This window comes from Schistocerca gregaria, chromosome 7 (genome assembly GCF_023897955.1).
Source record: "Schistocerca gregaria isolate iqSchGreg1 chromosome 7, iqSchGreg1.2, whole genome shotgun sequence".
NCBI classification, from domain to species: Eukaryota; Metazoa; Arthropoda; class Insecta; order Orthoptera; family Acrididae; genus Schistocerca; species Schistocerca gregaria.
In genome coordinates, this window is record NC_064926.1 from 51,888,461 (window position 1) to 51,911,393 (window position 22,933).

The following is a 22,933-nucleotide window of genomic DNA, read 5'->3' on the forward strand; positions in this document are numbered from 1 at the left end:
GGATATAATATTATCTTACTATAATAAAAAAAGTCCTATGTCATGTAAGAGTAAAATGTTGTTAACTTTCATACCCAGGAAATACTTCAAAGGGAAATAAAATGAAGAATGATGCAAAATTAGTCAAGTAATTTATCTACGATTAGCAACACAGGAATGGAGACACTGATTTACTTTTGAACATAGCAGCGTTCGTTCCATTCGCCCCTTAATTGTACTCGGTTTCCTTCTGCTTGAAAAAAAAATGCTGTCATTATTTTCGAAACATTCGGGGGTCTGGGAGTAAGTAAGCGCCACATTTATTCTTTATACAGAGGATCTACACGAATTTGAATAGAATATTAGCAGTTGGGGTGGGCTTCATGGTGGAAGCATTTTGAGGATAGTTAGAGATATTGACAGCCCATAGTAACAATACTTTTTATATATTGCTTTCCAATCTAAAGTTATATTGCTTCAGAAAGTTACGAGCATTACGTTTTTATCTGTCAAGGATGATTCGTACCCATGTACAGAAAATACGGGGCATCTTTCTTATCCCTGGGTAAATGTGCGTAACTTTACGCTCAGTATGCAAGCGTTCTAACCAATGATCAATCAGGGGGAGCATAGTGTGAAACAGTTACGAAAATTGAAAAACTTACCGACCTACAAAATAAGGGGTTTGTATGCGAAATTCTGCCAAACAGAAAATTCAGTTAAGCAACCAATAACCACAGGTATTTTGATTGTATATCTAATTCATTTAAAGTGTCATAACTATTACTTAGTGTTGCTATAAATTAATTTCTCAACTTAAAGAGAATGTTCCTAATTCTGAAGGTGTGACAGGTTCAAACCAAATGTCCGAAACAGTGAGTACGTCGCTACCGTGTGAAACGGAGAGCAGGCAGGGGCTCACCTTTCTGACCCAGGGCGCCATCTTGTGCGTGCTGGGCTTGCGGTAGTGCACGTTCAGCACCATGATGGTGATGACGACGGACAGCCCGACGAGCACCATGGTGAAGAGCAGGTACTTGCCGAGCAGCGGCAGCGCCAGCGACGTGGACGGGATGATCTCGGAGATGAGCAGGAAGAACATGGTCTGCGACAGCAGGATCGAGATGCAGAGCGCGATCTTCTCGCCCGAGTCGGCCGGCAGGTAGAACACCAGCACCGAGAGGTACGAGATGCCGACGCACGGCACGATCAGGTTGACCGTGTAGAACAGCGTCTTGCGGCGCAGCGTGATGTTGAAGAAGATGTCTGCAACAGTGGCCGCGCACGGGTCCCCTCTGTAGCAGCTGGAAGTAGGTCTCCGCTAACAGCACCAACATTCCGCCTCATGCTGCGTTGTACCATCGCTCGCACAGGTAGCGAACTGAAATCTGTTAGCTTTAAAAGCCTCCCAAGTCACTCTTTTTGACCTATTTCCGCCCAAAATGAAAGGGGAGGTACGTCATTAACTGTAGAAGTCGCTTACATATGCTTTGTAAAATGGCCGTGAAGAGATCGTATGTGATGACCGAGGTGGCCGAGCGGTTCTAGGCGCTACAGTCTGGAACAGCGCGACCGCTACGGTCGTAGGTTCGAATGCTGCCTCGGGCATGGATGTGTGTGATGTCCTTAGGATGGTTAGCTTTAAAGAGTTCTAAGTTCTAGGGGACTGATGACCTCGGAAGTTAAGTCCCTTAGTGCTCAGAGCCATTTGAGCCATAGCTCGTATATGTTTTCTTTGGTTTTGAAATTCCGTGAATCATAGACCATTTTACCGCTATAGAATGTCGTTGGGATGAGCTGTTGGTCATCCGAAGTTTATTAATCGCGGGAAGCTTCCTTCGCTTTCGTTATAGATGCTTCTCCGATTGTTCGAGCTGTGCAATCACGACTTCTTCAGACGACAGCGATGAGTGTCAAAAATGAAAAAAAAAGAAATTACAAAATACACATGTACATGCGTGTAATTAAATAAAAACAGCGGGAATGAAACAGACTCCTTATGTAGGCCACAATAAAACTAAGTAGTATATCGACAAATTTGGAATCTGCGTTCCAAGTAAGTTTTCTCATTAGCCTAGTACTTACTTACTAATGATACATGATGTTAATTGTAAATAACTATTAACTTATTCGAGCCTTTTGGTTTCTAATGTTGGGATTGGCGAAATATAAGTCATTGCATATTTAGGAAAACCCATGATGTAATAATTTGTTCTTAATACTAGGTGACAGAAAATGTGATAATGTCTACATATTGATGCAGTATGTGTCACTGGTTACTAATGCATTCAGGAATAGATTCACATTCAGTGTTTAACAACGTAATCGTTGTGATGTCACCGCCAGATACCACACTTGCTAGGTGGTAGCCTTTAAATCGGCCGCGGTCGGTTAGTATGCGTCGGACCCGCGTGTCGCCACTATCAGTGATTGCAGACCGAGCGCCGCCAGACGGCAGGTCTAGTCTAGAGAGACTCCCTAGCACTCGCCCCAGTTAGACAGCCGACTTTGCTAGCGATGGTTCACTGACGACTTACGCTCTCATTTGCAGAGACGATAGTTTAGCATAGCCTTCAGCTACGTCATTTGCTACGACCTAGCAAGGCGCCATATTCAGTTACTATGAATGTGTTCTGAACAGATAACATTGTGTACATTCAAGAGCGACGTTCATCATTAATGGATTAAAGTTAAGTATCTAACTAATTACGTCCGCTTTCTGAATTCTAATTCCTTGTCATGTTCCAGACCTCACGTCAGTATAGTCCTTCCCTCCTCACGCCAGCCTGCGTGAGTTAAAACCCGTGCATTTCGGCTTCCAATAGTAACACGGTGTTGGATCTTCTGCCAACACAACAGTGGTACTGCTGCTTATAAAACCTAATGGCTTCCCTTGTTCAAGAAAACTGCCCTATCTGTTGAATCCCACTGCAGAGCGGTGCCTCGCGGTGGGGAATAATCACAATATAACCATTTGTCTTACTCGACGGATCATTTTGGTGTAGTCAGAGGTAGTCAGCGGATTAATCGCCATGTACGTCACGCATCCACATTTCTAAACTGCGGTCGCAGCACCATTACAATGCCGGTAGAAAGCGTACAGCCTTGTAGTATTCCAACTGATATAAAGAAAACGGAGTGTTCTAGAAAGGCGGATGGATACCTGTCTAATGAATAGGAAATTAAAAAGTTTTTGGAATACTAAATATAACTGGAGTACCACTGACAGCAAGTGAACTCGGAGTTTTTATTTTAATTTTCATTTAAGAAGCAAGTTCCATCTATTATCAAGTATTCAAATTACTTTCTTGTGAAACTTGCCCGCAGTTTATTGGTGATGTGCACATTATATTTTGTACTGAAATAAAGTAGATACACACATCAGTAGGTCGTATGAGCTTCAGATTTGTTTCTTCTTGAAGTCGATAGTAAAACATGTTGTTCATTTCCTTTTAAAACCACAAATGCCATGGAGTTCTATACTTATCCACTGGGAAGTGTAATAAGTAATTAAAGTTCATATAATCCTTCCAGGATTCTTTCCGTAAGTATTAATCCTCAGAGGCAAACAGTTTACAAATAGTGTATAGTTCATATCTCTCTGTGTTCACACAAGTTTCCATTACTTACGGGATTTCCAAAATAGCCAACTCATGCGTTCTAAAACTTGGTAACTGCTACCATCGAAATAACTGCGAAGACTAACGATTATTGGCTTAGTGAAGTCTCCTATGTTTGTGGCTTCTGTGATCAATACTAAAGAACGCACAATTTGTACAAACATTAAGTGGATAAAATTTTAGAGCGTTGAGAAGTGATAAAGAAACGCTGTTTTACGTGACAAAAATTTTATGGGCGTACCGCTTCACTGCTCCTGGCCCATGACAGTTTTGACACTAGTGACATTCATAGATTTTGGTCACACTGTTCTGTAATGAATATTGTTTTAGAGATGTTGCTGAAAATGTCCCCCATTTACATTAATATACAACTGGCGTCGGAGTACTGAGCTCAAAATAGCCAAGTATCTCACGAATACGTCTCGTACACCAACCACCTCATCTCCCATCACAAGAAGAAATCCAAAGATTTGGAGGACGCCGTGGTACTGACCCAACCTTAGCCACCTACACTAGGGAGAACTTTCTCTGAAACTAATGTTCGTATACAAATTAAATTCCGTGTACAGATTTGTAGAGTTATTAAAGCAGATAAAAACTAATACTTTTCTTTAATATATAAATATACGTATACATATACAGATGACGGTAGCACCACGTACAGAAGGTATAAAGTGGCAATGCATAGGCGGAGCTGTCATTTGTACTCAGGTGATTCATGTGAAAACGTTGCCGACGTGTTTATGGCCGCACGGGAATCTACAGACTTTGAACGCAAAATGGTAGTTCGATCTAGGCGCATTGGTCATTCCATTTCGGAACTCGTTACGGAATTCAAAGTCCCGAGATCAACAGTGTCAAGATTGTGTCGAGAATACCAACTTTCAGGCATTACCTCTCACCATGGACAACCCAGCGACCGGCGGCCTTCACTCAGCGATCGAGAACAGTGGCATCTGCGTTGAGTTGTCAGTGCTAACAGACAAGGAACAATGCCAGAAAAACCACAGAAATCAATGTGGGATGTATGACGAATGTATCTGTTAGCACAGTGCAGCGAAATTTGGTATTAAAGGTCTTCGGCAGGAGGTGACCGAAGCTAGTGCCTTTGCTAACAGCACGACAACGCCTGCAGCGCCTGTCTTGGGCTCGTGACGATGTCGGTTGGACCCGAGACCACTGTGAAAGCTTGGTCTGGACAGATGTGTGCCGATTTCCGTTTGCAAGTGCTAATGATAAGGTTAGAGTGTGGTGCAAACCTCACAAAAACCATGGAACCAATTTGTCAACAAGTGCTGTGCAAGCTGATGCTGGCTCCATAACGGTGTGGGTAGCTTTAACATGGAACAGGCTGGGTTCTGTGGTCCAACTGAACCGATAATTGAATGGAAATGGCTATGCTCGACTACCTGGACACCATTTTCAGGCGTTATTGAACTTCATGTTCCCAAATAACGGTATAATTCTTGTGGATAACAAGGTACCATGCCACAGGACTTGAAGGACATTCTGGATAGTTCGAGCGAATGATTTGGCGACCCAGATTGCCCAACATTAGTGCCATCGAAACTTTTATGGGACATAATCGAGGGGTCACCTCGTCCACAAAATTCTTTACCGGCAGCACTTTCTCAGTTATGGACGTCTATAGAGGCAGAATGGCTCAATATTTCTGCAGGCGACTGCCAACTACTTGTTGAGTCCATTGAATGTCAAATTGCTGCATCAAGCCCGGCAAAAGGATGTCCAATACGAAATTAGGAGATATCGTATAACTTTTGTCACCTCGACGTACACTCCCTTCTTCGACAATCATGAGTTATTTTGCTGCCAAAATAACAAAAGACAGCTACTCCTTTTAGTGTCCCATTTCCTAATCTAATTACGTCACTACCTCCTAAATTAATTCGACTACAATTCATCACTTTTCTTAATCTTTATCCCATATTCTCATTTTCTTCTAGCTGCTATCCATTCCACTGAAGTGCTTTTCTGAGTCCTTTTACGTCTTTGGCGAAATATGAATGACATAACGTCGTCAAAGGTTTTCATTCCTTCTCTCAGATCTTTTTACGTATTTCTCACTGGAAAAGTACTGTAATCAGCGAAACAGACTTACCTACACCAAGTTATATGTTCATTTCAACTTTGCTTTCTACCAGACCTCACAGATACTTTTCCTAGAATAGTGCAACATCGGTATCTATATTCGGAATTCACTTGAGTCCATGACACGTTGAGCTGCTGAACAACGCCGGGCAAAAGGAGGTTAGACGCGATATTGGGAGGCATCCCATGACTTTGTCTCCTCAGTACATATCACAAACGTCTCAGGCCAGCGTTTCCTCGTTACGGGTCGTTGAAGTGTTAGACGCTTGAGTTCCGACATGCCGTCGCCACTGTTGTCAATAGTGAAAACTTATCCTTTCAGGGCATCTAGATTGGGAGTTGGCGATGGGTTACCACTCAAAGACAGAAAACTTGTTAACGGTAAGCTTCCTAGAAGAAAACCTCGAATTTGATAACACAAAATGAAGAAAATGTGTGAAAGACGTATACGATGTGGAACGTAGAAAATTCGCAGTTTTTACAAAACAGTTGCCTCATTGCAGCCTCGTCAAGGAGATCGAATGATATAACATGGATGTAACAGCTTTACAAGAGATTTCCTGAGAGGTTACTGGTACCCTCGGTGTGGAAAAGTATACCACCTTTTATGAAAGCTGCGAGGCAGGACACAAATTAGATTTAGGATTTTCTGTGAGTAAGGTTATACTTGCTAACTCATGTGGGATTTCGCCACTGACGTCTAGAATAACAGTATTAAAATAAGCACCACGATATGTAAAGTGTCATTTGTGAATTTCCATGTACTCATAGAAGAAAGCACATGTCGACTGAAGGATGAATTCTATGCGAGATCTCAGGTTGTCGTGGATGCCATTTGCAACAGCAATTGTAATGTCTTACTGGCCGACAGGAATGTTTAAGTGAGAAGAGAAGATGTATTTCATTCAACAACTAAAAGACACAGTTAAGATGAAATCAGCAATGACAACTGCATCGGGTTCCTAACCTTTGCAACATCGAAAGGGATGTTCATCGACAGCAGCTTGGGTGCTGCCAGAGGGTAAAACAGTTAATCAGATAAATCGCACTGCAGTTCACATCAAATCAAAGAACTGGCTGACGGATGTAAAGATAGCACGGGGTGTAGAGTGTGGGAGCGACCAGTTTCTAGTAAAAAGCTGGCTACAAGTACAACCCACAGCCGGAGCTAGAAACAATCTTAAGAAAGTGGCATGCTATCACGCCAATGTGTTCAAAATTGCTAAAAAAGAGACGAATTTTTGGTCCAACTCAACAGCGCTTTTGAAATTCTGCAGGAAGAGAATCCGTCCCTACCCTCACCCCCCACCCCAAAAAGAAATCTTGTAAAGAGGATAAAGAGCAGAAGCGATTCACTCTCGAAAAATGACGTCAAAAAGCGCACTCATTGATGCCAAAAGCGCTCAGCCTCGCTAGGCTAGAGACAGTCGATCAGTAGGATCAATAGCGTTCAAGAAGTTCACATTTATATCTCTGATTATTTCATTGCACAACTTGTGTATCAGATTGTTCCAATACCGGTCATACTCCTGTCGCCTTAGGAGATGACCACCGATCCGTAGCCACGGATGACAGAAGACAGCCTCCAGTACTAGCCGCCACTGACGGATAACCCAGAAGCCCACAAACACTGTGTCAGCCTGGGGCACAAACTGCTCTAAACTGCAGCATCGCTTGCGTCAGTCGGCCTACCATATCGGCAGGCCAGCATCGACATTCAGCATGACCTCACGCCATCAGACGTCGCCATCCATATGATGGGAAAACATGGGCAGTGACCTTGGAGGGATAGTATACGCCCAGAATGATGTTTGAGAGACGGCACACACGTGGCGTGGTCACTCCTTTCCTGAGCAGAGCATCCGACGAGGTGCGCCTTCCTCACAAGGGGCGAACCCTGCTGATTAGACGTCACCTCGACACAGGGTTGATGCAACGACATATGGCAGCATGAGTCGGCCACTGGAATCAGCAAATGCCTCGACTGCTTCCTGAGCCACCAGAGATGTACGCTATGTGATCAAAAGTATTCGGACACCAGGCTGAAAATGATTTTCAAGTTCGTGGCGCCCGCCATCGGTAATGCTGGAATTCAATACGGTGTTGGCCAACCCTTGATCTCTGTTAGTTTCCATTTCGCAGGCATACGTTCAATCAGGTCCTCGAAGGTTTCTTGGGGAATTGCAGCCGAATCTTCACCGAGTGCTGCACTGAGGAGAGCTACCGATGTCGGTCGGTGAGGCCTAGCTCGAAATCTGCGTTCCAAAACATGCCAAAGGTGTTCAGTAGGATTCAGGTCAGGACTCTGTGCAAGTCAGTCCATTTCAGCGATGTTATTGTCGTGCAACCACTCCGCCGCAGACCGTCCGTTATGAACAGGTGCATGATCGTGTTGAAAGATGCAATCGCCATCCCTGAATTGCTCTTCAACGCTGGGAAGCAAGAAGGTGCTTAAAACATCGATGTGCTGTGATAGTGCCACGCAAACCAACGGGTGCATCCCCCACATGGAAAACACGATCACAACGTAATACCGCCGCTTCCGAAATTTACTGTTGGCACTACAAACACTGGAAAATGAACTTTACCGGGCATTCGCCATACCCACCCTGCCATTTGATCGCCACATTGTGTACCGCGATTCGTCACTCCTCACAACGTTTTCCCACTGTTCAATCGTCCAATATTTACGCTCCCTTACACCAAGCGAGCCCTCGTTTGACATTTACCGGCTTGACGCGTGTCTTATGAGCAGTCACTCGACCATGAAATCCAAGTTTTCTAATCTCCCGCCCAACTGTCATAGTACTTGCAGTTGATACTGATGCGGTTTGGAATTCCTGTGTGATGGTCTGGACAGATGTCTGCCTTTTACACATTAGGACCCTCTTCAACTGCCGACGGTCTCTGTCAATCAACAGTCGAGGTCGCCCTGTACGCTTTTCTGCTGTATGTGTCCCTTCACGTTTCCACTTCACTATCACATCGGAAACAGTTGACCTACGGATGGTTAGGAGTGTGGAACTCTCGCGTACAGACGTATGCCACAAGTGACACCCAATCTTCTGACCACGTTAGAAGTCCGTAAGTTTTGCGGAGCGCCCCAGTCTGCTCTCTCACGATCTTAAATCACTACTGAGGTCGCTTATACGGAGTACCTGGTAGTAGGTAGCAGCACAATGTACCTAATATGAAAAACGTATGTTTTTGGGGGAGTGCGTATATTTTTTTTATCACGTAGTGTATTCAGAGAAATAATTGAGACAATACTTAATCCTGTTTTACTGTGTCTTGGCAGCGCCTCACAGGCTCCTCGTGTTTTTTCCTGACAAACAATAGGTGTTTTCTTACGGGAGTTATAAATGAGATGATTACTAGCACTTTTTTCCAACTCAGGCAATTAATGGAGTAAAGGAACAAAGGAAGTGTTGCTCCTATTTCAATTGTAGTTGTTTCATACACTATTTCCATTGTAAGTAAGTGAACTGCAGCGTTTTTATTGCGCAAATATCTGCATTTGCGTACCCATATACACCACAAGCCACTATTCGTGTGACAATCAGGAGTTTGATGTTCTGTGAGCAATATTTTTGTAGTTATTAGTGTTTTATTGAAATTTGACCGAAAGTGCGATCCACTAGTTTCAAGCCGCAAACAAAATTTGATACGAGGGTCAAGTTTAGACGTCGTATTCACTGGGTCGGCACCGTTTTCTGGACGAAGCAGTAGTTTTTCACTTTCCGTTTCCATTTCATTGCAGATTATCTATCATGAGTTGCGGTAGGGGATCAAAGTTATTAGTAACTTTTTGTAAGACAATGACATGCGGTACCTATGCCAAGAATGAAATCTTCCACACTGGGTACACCTGGCGTAAGGTTTAGTAAAGTTCGTAAAGGAAGTTATAAAAAATCCTGCATGTATATTTTTAAAAACACACTATGGACTGAGAAGAAAGTACGTGATATTCATTTAAGGGATAATTCCAGGAAGGTGGAATATTTCTGGTATGGGCAGTGGGAAGCGATTGAATGGTTCATCAGATGGACGCCTGACTATAATGATATCTTCAGAAGTGTTAAAATCTACAATCTGTTTGCATGCAGTCTGTTCCCATCAGATGTATCGGCTGTTCAAGAAATGTTGCGACAAACTTCGAGAGATTGTAGGAACGTTTGAGGAACAAATCTAGTATAGGTAACCGCGTCTGGAAACGTCATCCTTCGACGCTACAGAGCGTCCAAGTTACAGGCACCAACTCCTTGCCACTAGGCCACCACTTCGGCAGCATAGGTGACTTTGGACCCTGACAAACAATAGGTGCGAATTTACACAATGATGTTTGTTGTTCAATGATCACGAGTGAGTGCCAAGATCGCGCGTCGAGAAGGTGGACTAGCTGCCGCGTTGAAAGGCCTTGTCACCTATGAATTCGATTACTTGTTGTCCCAGTGGCTGACAGTTTCGGACGCGGGTTTCAACCCACAGTTTATTTTTCCCCTGGAACCCGTTAAAACCTTCGACATTTTTCGGTATACAGGAGAAAAATAAACTGGAGAAGGAAACCCGTATGTGAAACCGTCATCCACCAAGGCAACAAAGCACCGCATTGATAGGAGGCAAAGCCTGTCTATACCGCACCTAATTCAAGCTTATTCACTGGCGACCATGGCAATCGGTCGCGATCACTGAATAACGAAAAATGTTGTCCGACATTCCGCCTATGGTCCGTCAGCGTACAACGTCACGTTTGGTGCTGAAAGGTTGGCCTAGTCGCAGACCGTTGTTGTTGTTGTCTTCAGTCCTGAGACTGGTTTGATGCAGCTCTCCATGCTACTCTATCCTGTGCAAGCTTCTTCATCACCCAGTACCTACTGCAACCTACATCCTTCTGAATCTGCTTAGTGTACTCATCTCTCGGTCTCCCTCTACGATTTTTACCCTCCACGCTGCCCTCCAATACTAAATTTGTGATCCCTTGATGCCTCAAAACATGTCCTACCAACCGATCACTTCTTCTGGTCAAGTTGTGCCACAAAATTCTCTTCTCCCCAATCCTATTCAATACCTCCGCATTAGTTACGTGATGTATCCACCTTATCTTCAGTATTCTTCTGTAGCACCACATTTCGAAAGCTTCTATTCTCTTCTTGTCCAAACTAGTTATCGTCCATGTTTCACTTCCATACATGGCTACACTCCAAACAAATACTTTCAGAAACGACTTCTTGATACATAAATCTATATTCGATGTTAACAAATTTCTCTTCTTCAGAAATGCTTTCCTTGCCATTGCCAGTCTACGGTTTATATCCTCTCTACTTCGACCATCATCAGTTGTTTTACTTCCTAAATAGCAAAACTCCTTTACTACTTTAAGTGTCTCATTTCCTAATCTAATTCCCTCAGCATCACCCGATTTAACTTGACTACATTCCATTATCCTCGTTTTGCTTTTGTTGATGTTCATCTTATATCCTCCTTTCAAGACACTGTCCATTCCGTTCAACTGCTCTTCCAGGTACTTTGCTGTCTCTGACAGAATTACAATGTCATCGGCGAATCTCAAAGTTTTTATTTCATTTCCGTGGATTTTAATTCGTACTCCGAATTTTTCTTTTGTTTCCTTTACTGCTTACTCAATATACAGATTGAATAACATCGGGGAGAAGCTACAACCCTGTCTCACTCCTTTCCCAACCACTACTTCCCTTTCATGCCCCTCGACTCTTATGACCGCCATCTGGTTTCTGTACAAATTGTAGATAGCCTTTCGCTCCCTGTATTTTACCCTTGCCAGACCGCAGACCGTTCGAGCCCATATCTTCGACGCTCTGTCGTATTGTTGGATGATGTTCCCGGACACTGTTTTTTACCGTCAACTTGTTCCTCAAGACACAATCCACAGTCAATTCGAACCCTGTCGCAACATTTCTGGGGCACTTTGTATAAAACGTGAGTTTTGAGCAATGGGTTTATTCAACAGTCAGCTGTGCAGAGTCTTGCTTCACCGATCCACCGAAAGTTACAATGTTAGGCACATAGAATGATTTCGGTCCGGCATCTATCTGTTGAAAACTCCTATGAAAATTTTATGGCAGTTTTCTGACTTTGCATCTCGAGAGTTGCAACAAATGGAGACAGTGTAAATGTGTGGTGCGAAATACGCAGGCGAACTTTGACTTTCACGTGTTTTATGCACTTTCATTTTGCGCGATTAAATCATGTTATGACTCTGAATAAATGTTACTGATTTTCCTCAGGTGTGGATCTCTGAACATTCCGTCCTTGCTATGAAAACCGTATGGCAGCACAACTGCGTTTCAGACATTTGTGAGCGTTGGTATTTTAGGGCAAGTAAACACTTTCTTGAACTTTCGCTAGATTTTTATTTTTCAGGTGAGAGACTGTTATGATTCTGATAGATTTTTATGATGGGTTGTTCCGACTTAGATATGCTACGTGTTATAGGAGAATACATGTACTATTTTATTGTAAACTGTGTGTGCTACTGCATCACTACGATATTATCCTCATGCTTATTAGTATATTTTAGTGCAAGTGCGGATGTTCTGGCCAGGTATAGTGTTTCAACGTTCCTTCCTATGTTCTTGTTGTTAGTTAGCCAGCATACACCGCATACGTTGCAGATGAACCAAGATACTGGTATTATAAAAAAGCAGCCTTTACGGACGCATTGCTTTTTCGCGGAACTTTCAGCAAATTTGGCTTCCCTAACACGGATATTACGTGACGCACCCATTTCATGTTAAGTCACTCGTATATACCTACATGACGATCTCAAGGCTCTCACGACTAAACTCGCAGTCAGATTTCGTCGATTTCTTTACCTTTGTTACCAGGCAGCATTTATTTACTTCCCAATTACCTTCCGGTAAGAGAAGCATGCTGAGATGTCTTATTTGTTGGCGTGAAAAAAATTCTGTCACTATCTCTACATATTAAATTCTATGGGTAGAATGTTATCTCACTTAAATACGGAAGTTTTTTTTTTTAAAGTCTGTCTAAGAGATGGTTCCTCGACGCACAGAAAGGTGGCACGTTTTTTGGCTTGACATTCAAAAACTGGTGTTGGATTGACTGCGAGTTGTTGGGAGGATTAGGTATCGGTCACGGAAGTTGTTACTAAGATTTATCCAGCATAATTCACCTATTTTATATTACTGTCGCAGCCAAAGCCCTCAACAAGTTCTAAGTTTAGGCTGTTTCACAAGTTTCTAGATACTCATTGTTTCATTGAAAATCAGCATAAATCAGTAGGGGACTATTCTTCTCCTCTGTTCCGTAGTTGTTAAGTTGTTCACGAATATGATGAAATATTTCAACGATTTATTGCTACGCAGTTTTTGCTTTCCAGTATCCCCCCCTTTAAAGAAGGCCATTTTTGCCCAAGACTGACCAAAAGAAACTGATTTAGGAGACACACCTGCAGAAATGACACATCTTCACAGAGCTCAAGTCATGTAGTAGTACTGTGTTTTTCCTTACTGTAAGCGTCATTTACACAATAATTAATGCATAATTACACCATCTATTATAGCCTTGGTTATCTAACACGTTACCAGATTGAAAAACAGTCACAGATGTTTCTCATATCCAGAGATACAGGTTAATTCAACGAGGGTTGACATTTAGCCACCTGATAGCTCACATTCGTGTTCCGTTTTTTCCTCTTTGTGACTCTGATAACGATTGCGTGATCTGGGTTTCAGAATTACATACACGAATGCTGCATAGACAGCTGTGAAGTTCGGGGTGATCAAAAAGTCCGTGCAAATTTGAAAACTTAATAAATCACCGAATAATGTAGATAGAGAGGTAAAAACTGACACACATGCTTGAAATGACATTGGGTTTTATTAGAACCAAAATGAATGATGGCGCTCCACCCCATATTGCTAGACGCGTGAAAGATCTCTTGCGCGCGTCGATTGGTGATGATCGTGTGCTCAGCCGCCACTTTCGTCACGCTTGGCCTCCCAGGTCCCCAGACCCCAGTCTGTGCGATTATTGGCTTTGGGGTTACATGAAGTCGCAAGTGTATCGTGGTCGACCGACATCTCTAGGGATGCTGAAAGACAACATCCGACGGCAACGCCTTACCATAACTCCGGACATGTTCTACAGTGCTGTTCACAATATTATTCCTCGACTACAGCTATTGCTGAGGAATGTTGGTGGACACATTGAGCATTTCCTGTAAAGAACATCATCTTTGCTTTGTCTTACTTTGTTATGCTAATTACTGCTTTTCTGATCAAATGAAGCGCCATCTGTCGGGCACTTTTTGAAATTTTGTATTTTTTCGGTTCTAATAAAACCCCATGTCATTCCAAGCGTGTGTGTCAATTTGTATCTCTCTATCTACATTATTCCGTGATTTATTCAGTTTTCAAATTTATACCGACTTTTTGATCACCCGGTAGGTGTGAAACATGCCATATGTCGCATACATATGTTTCATCTGGAAGAATATGTTTTGAGTAAGCCAGACAGCGAGAATGATGCTTGTGGGAGACACATCTGAAGCTATATATGCATGAACAGATTTGCTGGCTATACGTAAAGTACGAAAAGAAAAGTCACTCTACGTTGCTCCTCGTGGCGAAATACGTTTTCAGAAACTTGTGAATGAGTTTAAATAGTGTTTGAATCCGCACAAAATGTGTGATATTCAGAACGTCGCAATGCGGGACGAATGTGGAAATAAAAATAAACGAGGAAATATTTGTAGAAGTATACGGAAAGAGACTGCAAAAAAAAAAAAAAATCTTTTTGCTTCTATTGCGTTTCCCACGGGCCAGGCTATTGTGTCAGGCACAGCACGGAACGAGACATTCTCGTTCAGTTAGCGTCGCTCCAGAGAGAAACTAAATGCTGCAGCGCGCAGTGTTAGTTTTGAGTTAGTTTGAAAGAGGCGGCAGTGGCGCAGCTGCGGGTGGTGTGCACGTGTGGGAACTAGAAGGGAGGAGTGTGGTCGCTGCGGGACGCGGTGGGGGAAGGGGCGGGCTTGTTAACGGGGCGAGACACCTGTCGGCAGCAGCGCCGCAGTCGATAACAAGCGGCGCCGTGTGGGGGCCGGATCCGGGGCGGGCCGCAGGTGTCTGCTCCAGCGCCGCGCGCGGCGCACGGCTGCTGCCAAGCCTCCCTCTGTCTCTACGTACGGCGGCGACCAAATCACGAAACTCTGCTTCCCATGCACAGGGTGGTCAAAATACACCGCTCGACAACTGGTAAGGAGAAGTGCCAGGAATAATCACAGGTAGTTATGGACAATATGAAACACGGAGCGTACCTAATACAGGTGGAGCTGTATATTTGTAACGAACAGTGGTACTGACTGGAAATTAAGAGGAAGTAGGATACCAGAGATATGCAACGTGAGCCGTGTAAAAAATTGCTGTTTTGAAGAGCACGCCGCAGCGCGTTGTATGAAGAAGTCGCCCTCCGTTTCTGGCGGTGGCGCCGCTGCGGCAATCGCAGCTTTGGTGTCTCTGTCAGGTGGGAAAGGGGAAAGGTTGCCTGTTCACATGCATTTAAGGGGCGGTACGAGCTCGCCAGTTGGTCAGTCGGAGAAGTCTGGGTCAGTCACTCGTCACCATTTGCCGGTCGGTCTCTCGTTCGCATTTGTGAGGCAGTTAGTGTCTGTCTGTCGTTCGGAGTGCTAGTACGAGGGTCAGTCAAAAAGTAATGCCTCCTATTTTTTTTTCTACGTTTAATTGTCAGGAAATTTAAATGCAATTACATAGGTTGAAAACCACAACATTGAGGATCATTTTGTAATTTTTCAATGTAATCTCCGCCCATCTCTACAGTTTTGGTCCATCTTTGAACAAGGGCATGTATCCCAGCACGGTAAAAATCACACCTCTGCTTCCTAAGCCATTGACGCACAGATGTATTGACGGCCTCCTCATCTTCAAAATGAATCCCACGATGAGCTTCTTTTAGTGGCCCGAACAGATGGAAGTCTGATGGTGCCAGGTCAGGGCTGTATGGGGGATGAGGCAAAACTTGCCATCCAATTTTGACAATCTCGTCAGAGGTGTGACGACTGGTGTGTGGTCTTGCATTGTCATGCAAAAGAAGAACATCTGCCATTGATTTTGTTGGGCGAACTCGCTGAAGACGTGCTTTAAGTTTTTTGAGGGTTGTGACGTATTGAACAGAATTTATTGTGCATCCCTGCTCCAAAAAATCAACCAGAATCACACCCTCTGTATCCCAGAAAACTGTTGCCATAACTTTCCCTGCCGATCGCACAGTTTTGAATTTTTTCTTCCTCGGCGAGCTTGTGTGACGCCACTCCATTGACTGCCTCTTTGATTCGGGTTCAAAACAATGCACCCATGTTTCGTCCCCGGTCACAATTTTTTTCAGAAACTCATCTCCCTCCAAAACGGAAGCGCTGCAAGTGTTGGGAGGCTATTGTTTTCCTTGCCTCTTTATTCTGATCGGTTAACATTCTTGGAACCCACCGTGCACAAACTTTTGAGTACCCCAATTGTTTAATAATCGTAATCACACTGCCTTTACTAAGAGAAATAATGCGACACACTTCATCTGCAGTCACCCGACGGTCACCACGAATGATGTCATCAACTTGCTGAATGTTGTGTGGAGTCACTGCACTCACCGGCCTGCCGCTCCGCTATTCGTCAGTCAACGGTGTTTGCCCTTCAGCTTCCTTACAACGACGAACCCATCGTCTAACAGTGCTGAAATCCACTGTCATAACACCATACACCTTCTTCAGTCTTTCATGAATGCGTATGGGCGTTTCACCTTCTGCATTCAAGAATTCAATCACACAACGCTGTCTCAAACGAACATCGATGTCGGCCATCTTACAAACTTCTGCTGTGCTGCCACCTGTTGACACAGGAAGTTACTACTGCAGTGGATTGCAGAAGGTTTGAGGAATGGCGCCAAATTCAAATTTTTCACTTAACTAAATTTTTTTTAAGTAGAAAAAAAAATGGGAGGCATTACTTTTTGACCGACCCTCGTATGTCTGTCGTTTGGATCAAACTTTAAAGCCGGAAAAATCAGAGTCTTGCCACTCCGCCAGCAACAGAAGACAGTCAGTGGTCGCCCGGTCGGGACTGAGTTCCTGCATCTGAGTCTGCGCGTTAGGCCGCCAGTCTGCTCGAGTTGCTCGGGCAACGGTCATTGGCGGTTGGATAGATCGGTTGGTCGGTCGTGCACTGAGACACGAGATGACTTGTCCGCCTTCAGCGTCGGCGCGTGTTAGGTCGCCACGTGAGTCCAGTGTGCCGCGCCGTATAGCGAGGGGTAGTGATTTCGCGGTCGACACGAGAGCAACAGGAGTTAACCTACGACATCGGTCTGGCCGGTGGGAACTGCGACGCTGTGAGACGGGAGATCGGCGCGCCTTCCTGCGTCCGTTGAAGCGGCTGGCAGCGGACGGTTCGGGAGAGCAATTTGGTGGTGCTGCGCCACGTCTTCGCCAGAAATCGCAGTTTATTCGAAGTCAAGTGATTGCAGATATGTTGTTTCATTATCTATTAAATTCTGCTTGTTTTCTTGGTGAGGTCACCAGCCGCTTTGTTTTGTGGTCGACCCACCATTCTTCTCCGTTCGCCCACGCGCGGGAAGGTGGTTAGTTATGAGTGGTCCGTTTTTCCCTTGTGGAGTAGAGGCGGGTTAGAGCTACCTGCGGTTCGGGTTGTTCAGTAATCTCCCTGTCAATCTGCCATACGTTGGTAGCTGTTTCTGCCATATTTGTCGGATTCGGTGTTAACGAACATGTTGCTTGAAGTGTAACGGCAGAATTCCTGAAATATGTTTTTATCTTGCCTGTCATCTTGAGAGGCGGTATATTTGTAATGTAGAGCATGTTTCGCTAACTTTGTATGTTTTATGTAAGACTGCATTTCATGGGTTTTTATTTAAATAGTTATTTTAGTATTTGAAGTAGCAACCCTTACACCATAAGAGCATTTATTTTTTTTTTAAGTTGCACCTTCGGAGGCAAGTTAATCTTTTAATGTTAGTGTTTTGTACCATTTCCATCCCTCTTACGGGGTGCATACATTATGTGCTTGTGTGAGTTGTTAGAATTTTTAGTTTAAAGTAATCTAGTGTGTTGCAGATTTGCACCAGTGTAGTTTTTCAGAGGTTGTTGTGAGCGGTGGTGACTACGGACGTGTCAAAAGGGAGCGGCAAGCTTCTGAGCCCGAAAGTTCGTACTGTCAAAAATTTGTTCTTTCTGCCTCTCAAGAAATTGTAACTTGATATTTAGAGGCTGCTTTCTGATTATAATTTTAAATCTGTTTTAGTTTCGGGGAGTCCGTAGGCCATTTCATACTATCAATATCTTCACTTCCCAGTGTATCTTGAACCACAGTGATCTTGTGTGCGTGAGCATTATCGTCCATTAACAGAAAGTGGTTGTATCGCACCCCTAAACAGAAAAACATGATCAAGAATAACCTCCCTGCAATACCGCTGTGTCGCAACGGCAACGCACACGAAGATGTGCAGCGATGTTCAGACATGGTGCTTAATGCTTGCCCACACCATAACACCTAAACCATACCGGTGATGTTCATGAACATTCTGTGGTGTTGTAAGTAGGCTGTTTAGGTTTTATTATTTGTAACGCCACGTAGCGCTCTGTATGAAAATCACTGGCTGTGCTGTGTGCAGTCAGTGGCTGGTTGGCATTGTTGTAATACTCGCCATTGTAGTGTTGGGCAGCTGGATGTTAACAGCGCATAGCGTTGCGCAGTTGGAGGTGAGCCGCCAGCAGTGGTGGACGTGGGAAGAGAGATGGCGGAGTTTTGAAATTTGTAAGAATTGATGTCATGAACTGATATATATATTATGACTATTAAGGTAAATACATTGTTCGTTCTCTATTAAAATCTTTCATTTGCTAACTGTGCCTATCAGTAGTTAGTGCCTTCCGTAGTTTGAATCTTTTATTTAGCTGGCAGTAGTGGTGCCCGCTGTATTGCAGTAGTTCGAGTAACGAAGATTTTTGGTGAGGTAAGTGATTTGTGAAAGGTATAGGTTAATTTAGTCAGGGCCATTCTTTTGTAGGGATTATTGAAAGATTGCGTTGCGCTAAAAATATTGTGTGCCAGTTTAAGCACAGTTATGTATAAATTTTTCTAAGGGGACGTTTCAGTGTGTAGCGTCTTCCCCTCTGGTGGCCAGAACCACTTGCACAGTAAAAGGGGATTCGTCGATGAACATCACTCTGGACTACTGTTGGTTACTCAAAACAACATGCTCCCTACACCAATGTACTCTTTCTTGACGATGCTGTGAAGTGCGAGACACTTAATAAGTTTGTAATAGGCTTTAGTGCATACAAATAGCCTGACTTAATCGCCACGAAATGGTTCTGTAAGAGAGTCGTGTACCGGCAGCGGTTACAAGGTCTGCAGAGATCTGCCTAGGAGTGACACATGTGTTCCTTTTCGCCACTACGGGTACATATCGACGCGGTGGTCCGTCTGCAACCAGCTTTAGGATAGCATTTCCATTTCCAGTGGACTTTTATAACAGCGAGATGACACTTTTGGACACACCCATCATTATGGGCAGAGTAGTGACCCTTCGACCGGCTTCGAACCGTCCAAATGCTTGTGCACTATCGTAAACACAGTAATGATGTCTTGCTTATATGTTGCGGTACAACACAGAATTTCGCACTAATCGGTTCGGCAGTAACCTTCGTCAAACACCATACTGCATGAATTATCGAATGCACACAGAGTTGCAAGTAATACTTCCTGCCCTCGACACTTGCTTTTACTATTAGTGGCCCGGTGTTCTGTAACCATCGTCGGTTGTTCCATGCCCATTTTCAGTTGTTACATATGAAGTTTCAGTTGTTCCTTAGCAATTGTCAAATTGTGTAAAACTGGCCCAGATAATATTTCACGCACCGTTTTCAAAAGCGACGAAATTTGAGACATAACAAAGCTATCAATACGTATTCCTGGGGATTCAGAAGACGGCTGCTTAATGACTACAATACATTCAATAAAGGAACGCTCATCAGTGGATAGATCATTTCTTCAAACTTTAACTCACATTATACATGTACAGTATGGGTACTTTTGAGTCACGGGAAACGTCAGTAACTACTTGTAATCATTAGCAAGATTGTCCTATAAGGCGCGATGCAGTACGCGTTGTAAATAGTGCAGTTGGTTGCCTATCTGCAATCACGACGTAATTCGATGCGACAATACAGTGTGGCGGCTAAACATGAAACTTGAGGCTGCTCAACCTACAGGCGAAAGCTGTAATTATAAGTGCCAACCATTATTAGGCTTCTCTTTACCCTCGGAACACCGACACATAATATCAATGTCATGCAGCGAGTTTTCACTGGTTCCCCGATAACGCATGATGGGGATAAAATGTCCAGTTGGTAGTGAAGGGGTTGAAATGTGTGGAAATGTCGTTGCATCTATCACTCCCCTGAAAAAAGAAAGTATCATTCTGGAAACAGTACCGATACATTTACAATAACTTACCTTATCTTTGTAGCAAGACATTGCTTAGGCGTTTGCTCGTGGAGGCTTTCTAAGGTGCTAAAGGGAGGAACTGCACTGCAGAACAAAGTTGAAGAATCACTTTCCCATATTCTCATAACTGTCTTCCATTGCGGCGCATCAGTTTGGAATTTGTCTCAAAGATGCCCACAACGTTTCTCTGTAATGGTGCAAACCTGTTCGGCGATGCTTCAAACAGCGAGGTTCAAGTGGACTGCAAGGTGAGTTAGTGATGTCACATTAGCACCAAATTTCACCAAAATTCTGCCTAACGGCACTGTAAATGTGTCACACTGTGGGAATGTCGTCACTGTTTCTTAGCCACATTTCACATCATCTTTTGATGTCTATGCGATGGATGTCAAACCCGAGACACCCAGCGTTGCAATCGCTCGGATTTGTTACAGGAGATCTGGGGAAACATTTCAATCACACCGATGCTCAGAATCTACACGGAAAGGTCTCAGTGAGGGGTATAAAGGGCAGCAATGAAACCATTACTTCCCCTGGGACGCCAATTTGCACACAATGCGCGGCTGGAAACGATTGTTCGCTGTGCTATGAGCAACAAGAAGATGTTCTTGACAGCCTTTGACACTGATAACAGCCTCGGACGTTTCAGCCATACTCCACAGACATTATTAGGCTGCATCCCCACTGAACGTTATCGCATCCCTTTCGAGAGTAGGGTGATCGCAATTTTTGCTCTCGTGTACAGGTTGCAACCAAAAGTGACAGGTCAACATCATTTAACGAGGATGATCATCATCCGAAACAGCAGAGTATAGCTATTCTTTTTTAGCCCTCGTGTTTTCTGCCTTCGTGTGGCGTGATCACGCTGGAGTGCAACATTAATATCTGTGTGACAGGAAAAATGCCTCTCTAAGACCCCCCCCCTTTTCCCCAGCTCGGCAATGTGCTGTCCATACAATTTTGTCTGTCACGTTACAAACGTATATGTCAGAAGATTCGACACTAATTCATACTGGCGGCTGCTCTATCCTCCGAAAGTAGGCAAACCACAGAAAAGCGATGTCGAAGGATCTGGGTAAGCCCCAGGCGCTAGAAGAGCCGCTGATTTGTGTCGGAGTTTCTGAAGGTACATTTCTAACGTACTTAACAAACGTGCTTGAGTGGCACTGAGGGTGTAGGTGAGCTGAGGGAGGGGTGGAGGGGGAGGGGGGGCGGGGGAAGATCTTCGATTGGCCATTTGTCGTCTTATTCACGCAGGTGTTAATATTGTACTCTCGCCTTATCACGTCATTGGAGGATCGTGCCCAGTTATGTCGAATGGTTTCAAGGTCCCTAGTGGTTCCAACCTGTACATGTCAGCAAAAATTGCGGTCGCGCTGCACTACAAAGAGATGCGATCGCGTTCAGTGAGGATGCAGACCCACAATGCTTTAAATGTCTGACGGTATCAGCAGTGTCGACAGTCGTGAATAACGTCTATGTGTTTCTCATAGCTATGTGCACCTTCGTTTCAGCCGCGAAATTTGTGCGATTCAACGCCCTAGGGGAAGGGATGGTTCTTTGACGTTCCTTACGTTACCCCCTGAGGCCTTTTCGTGTCTATCCTGAACGGAGGTGTGTCTGAAATGTCTTCCTAAGGCACCCATGAGGAAACCAGGTGACTTGAACGTTGGGTGATGTGGCTCTGATCTAACCATCAGACGAGTCAAAAGAGGGTGAAAGGTGAGTAATAGAGGGGGAGGGGGGCGGGGGTGAGCGACGACGTGCCCATCGCGTGACACGTCCATGATGACGGCTGGCAGAACTCTGGTGTATTTTGATGCCAATTAGACGTCATTATAATTGCGTAGGCTTCCGGGGCCAGAGTCAGTCGAGGTAAAAGAGTGTATCGTAAGCCCACACATACAGACTGGTATCTGCACGCCCAATCCTACCACCACCCAGCGCAGAAGAACTCTGTCATCCGCTCTCTGGCAATCCGTGCGCAGCGCCTAAGTGATGCTCAAAAACATCACACCTGAGCTTAAAAGGTTACGCACAACGTTCCTAGCCAATGGCTAGAGCCGAAAGTCGATAAACACAGCCTTGTCGACGAACACAAGCAAGGAAGATAAGCAAGAAATAGACAAACTGCAGCCAACAGTGCGCTTACCTTATTTGAAAAACGTTACTAACCGAATAGGCAAACACCTTCGCCGCGTTGGGGTGCAGCCTGCCTTTCATAGTGGTCGTAGGACCCAGGACGTGCTAGCCTCCACTAAGGACAAGGTGGATGCATTACACACTGCAGGCGTTTACAAGGTGGAATGCGAATGTGTTGAGGTATACATCGGCGAGACTGGTAGGCCAATAGCAACGTTCATTCGGGAACACGAGCGTTATATTCGTCTAGGACAACACAACAAATCCGCAGTGGCAGAACATCACCAAAACTGCGGAAAAGAAATAAAATTCAGCGAAGCCTGTGTGTTGGTCAAGCAGCCAATTATGACGGAACGCAAAATCAGAGAGGCCATCGAAATACTTAACCACCCTAATAACATGTACAGGGAGGATGGACTCAGGCTTGCCCCATCTCGGCTGCCAGCAGTCAGAGCCCGACAGACCACACTGTCAACACTGGGCACCAGCACCACCGGCGAGTAACGGCCGACGTCCAGCAGTTGGTAAACAGCAGCAGACTTCTCATTCGAC

General features: G+C 44.4%; 1 protein-coding gene across 2 annotated transcripts in view; it reads right to left on the reverse strand.

The window, feature by feature from the left end:
- Positions 1-22,933, reverse strand: part of LOC126281695 (acetylcholine receptor subunit alpha-L1) — a 601,659-nt gene that overhangs the window by 64,416 nt on the left and 514,310 nt on the right. For both annotated transcript variants that reach the window (XM_049980867.1, XM_049980868.1), the window contains exon 6: positions 902-1,245. In XM_049980867.1, the coding sequence (XP_049836824.1) occupies positions 902-1,245 (344 nt within the window). The remainder of the gene's footprint in view (positions 1-901; positions 1,246-22,933) is intronic.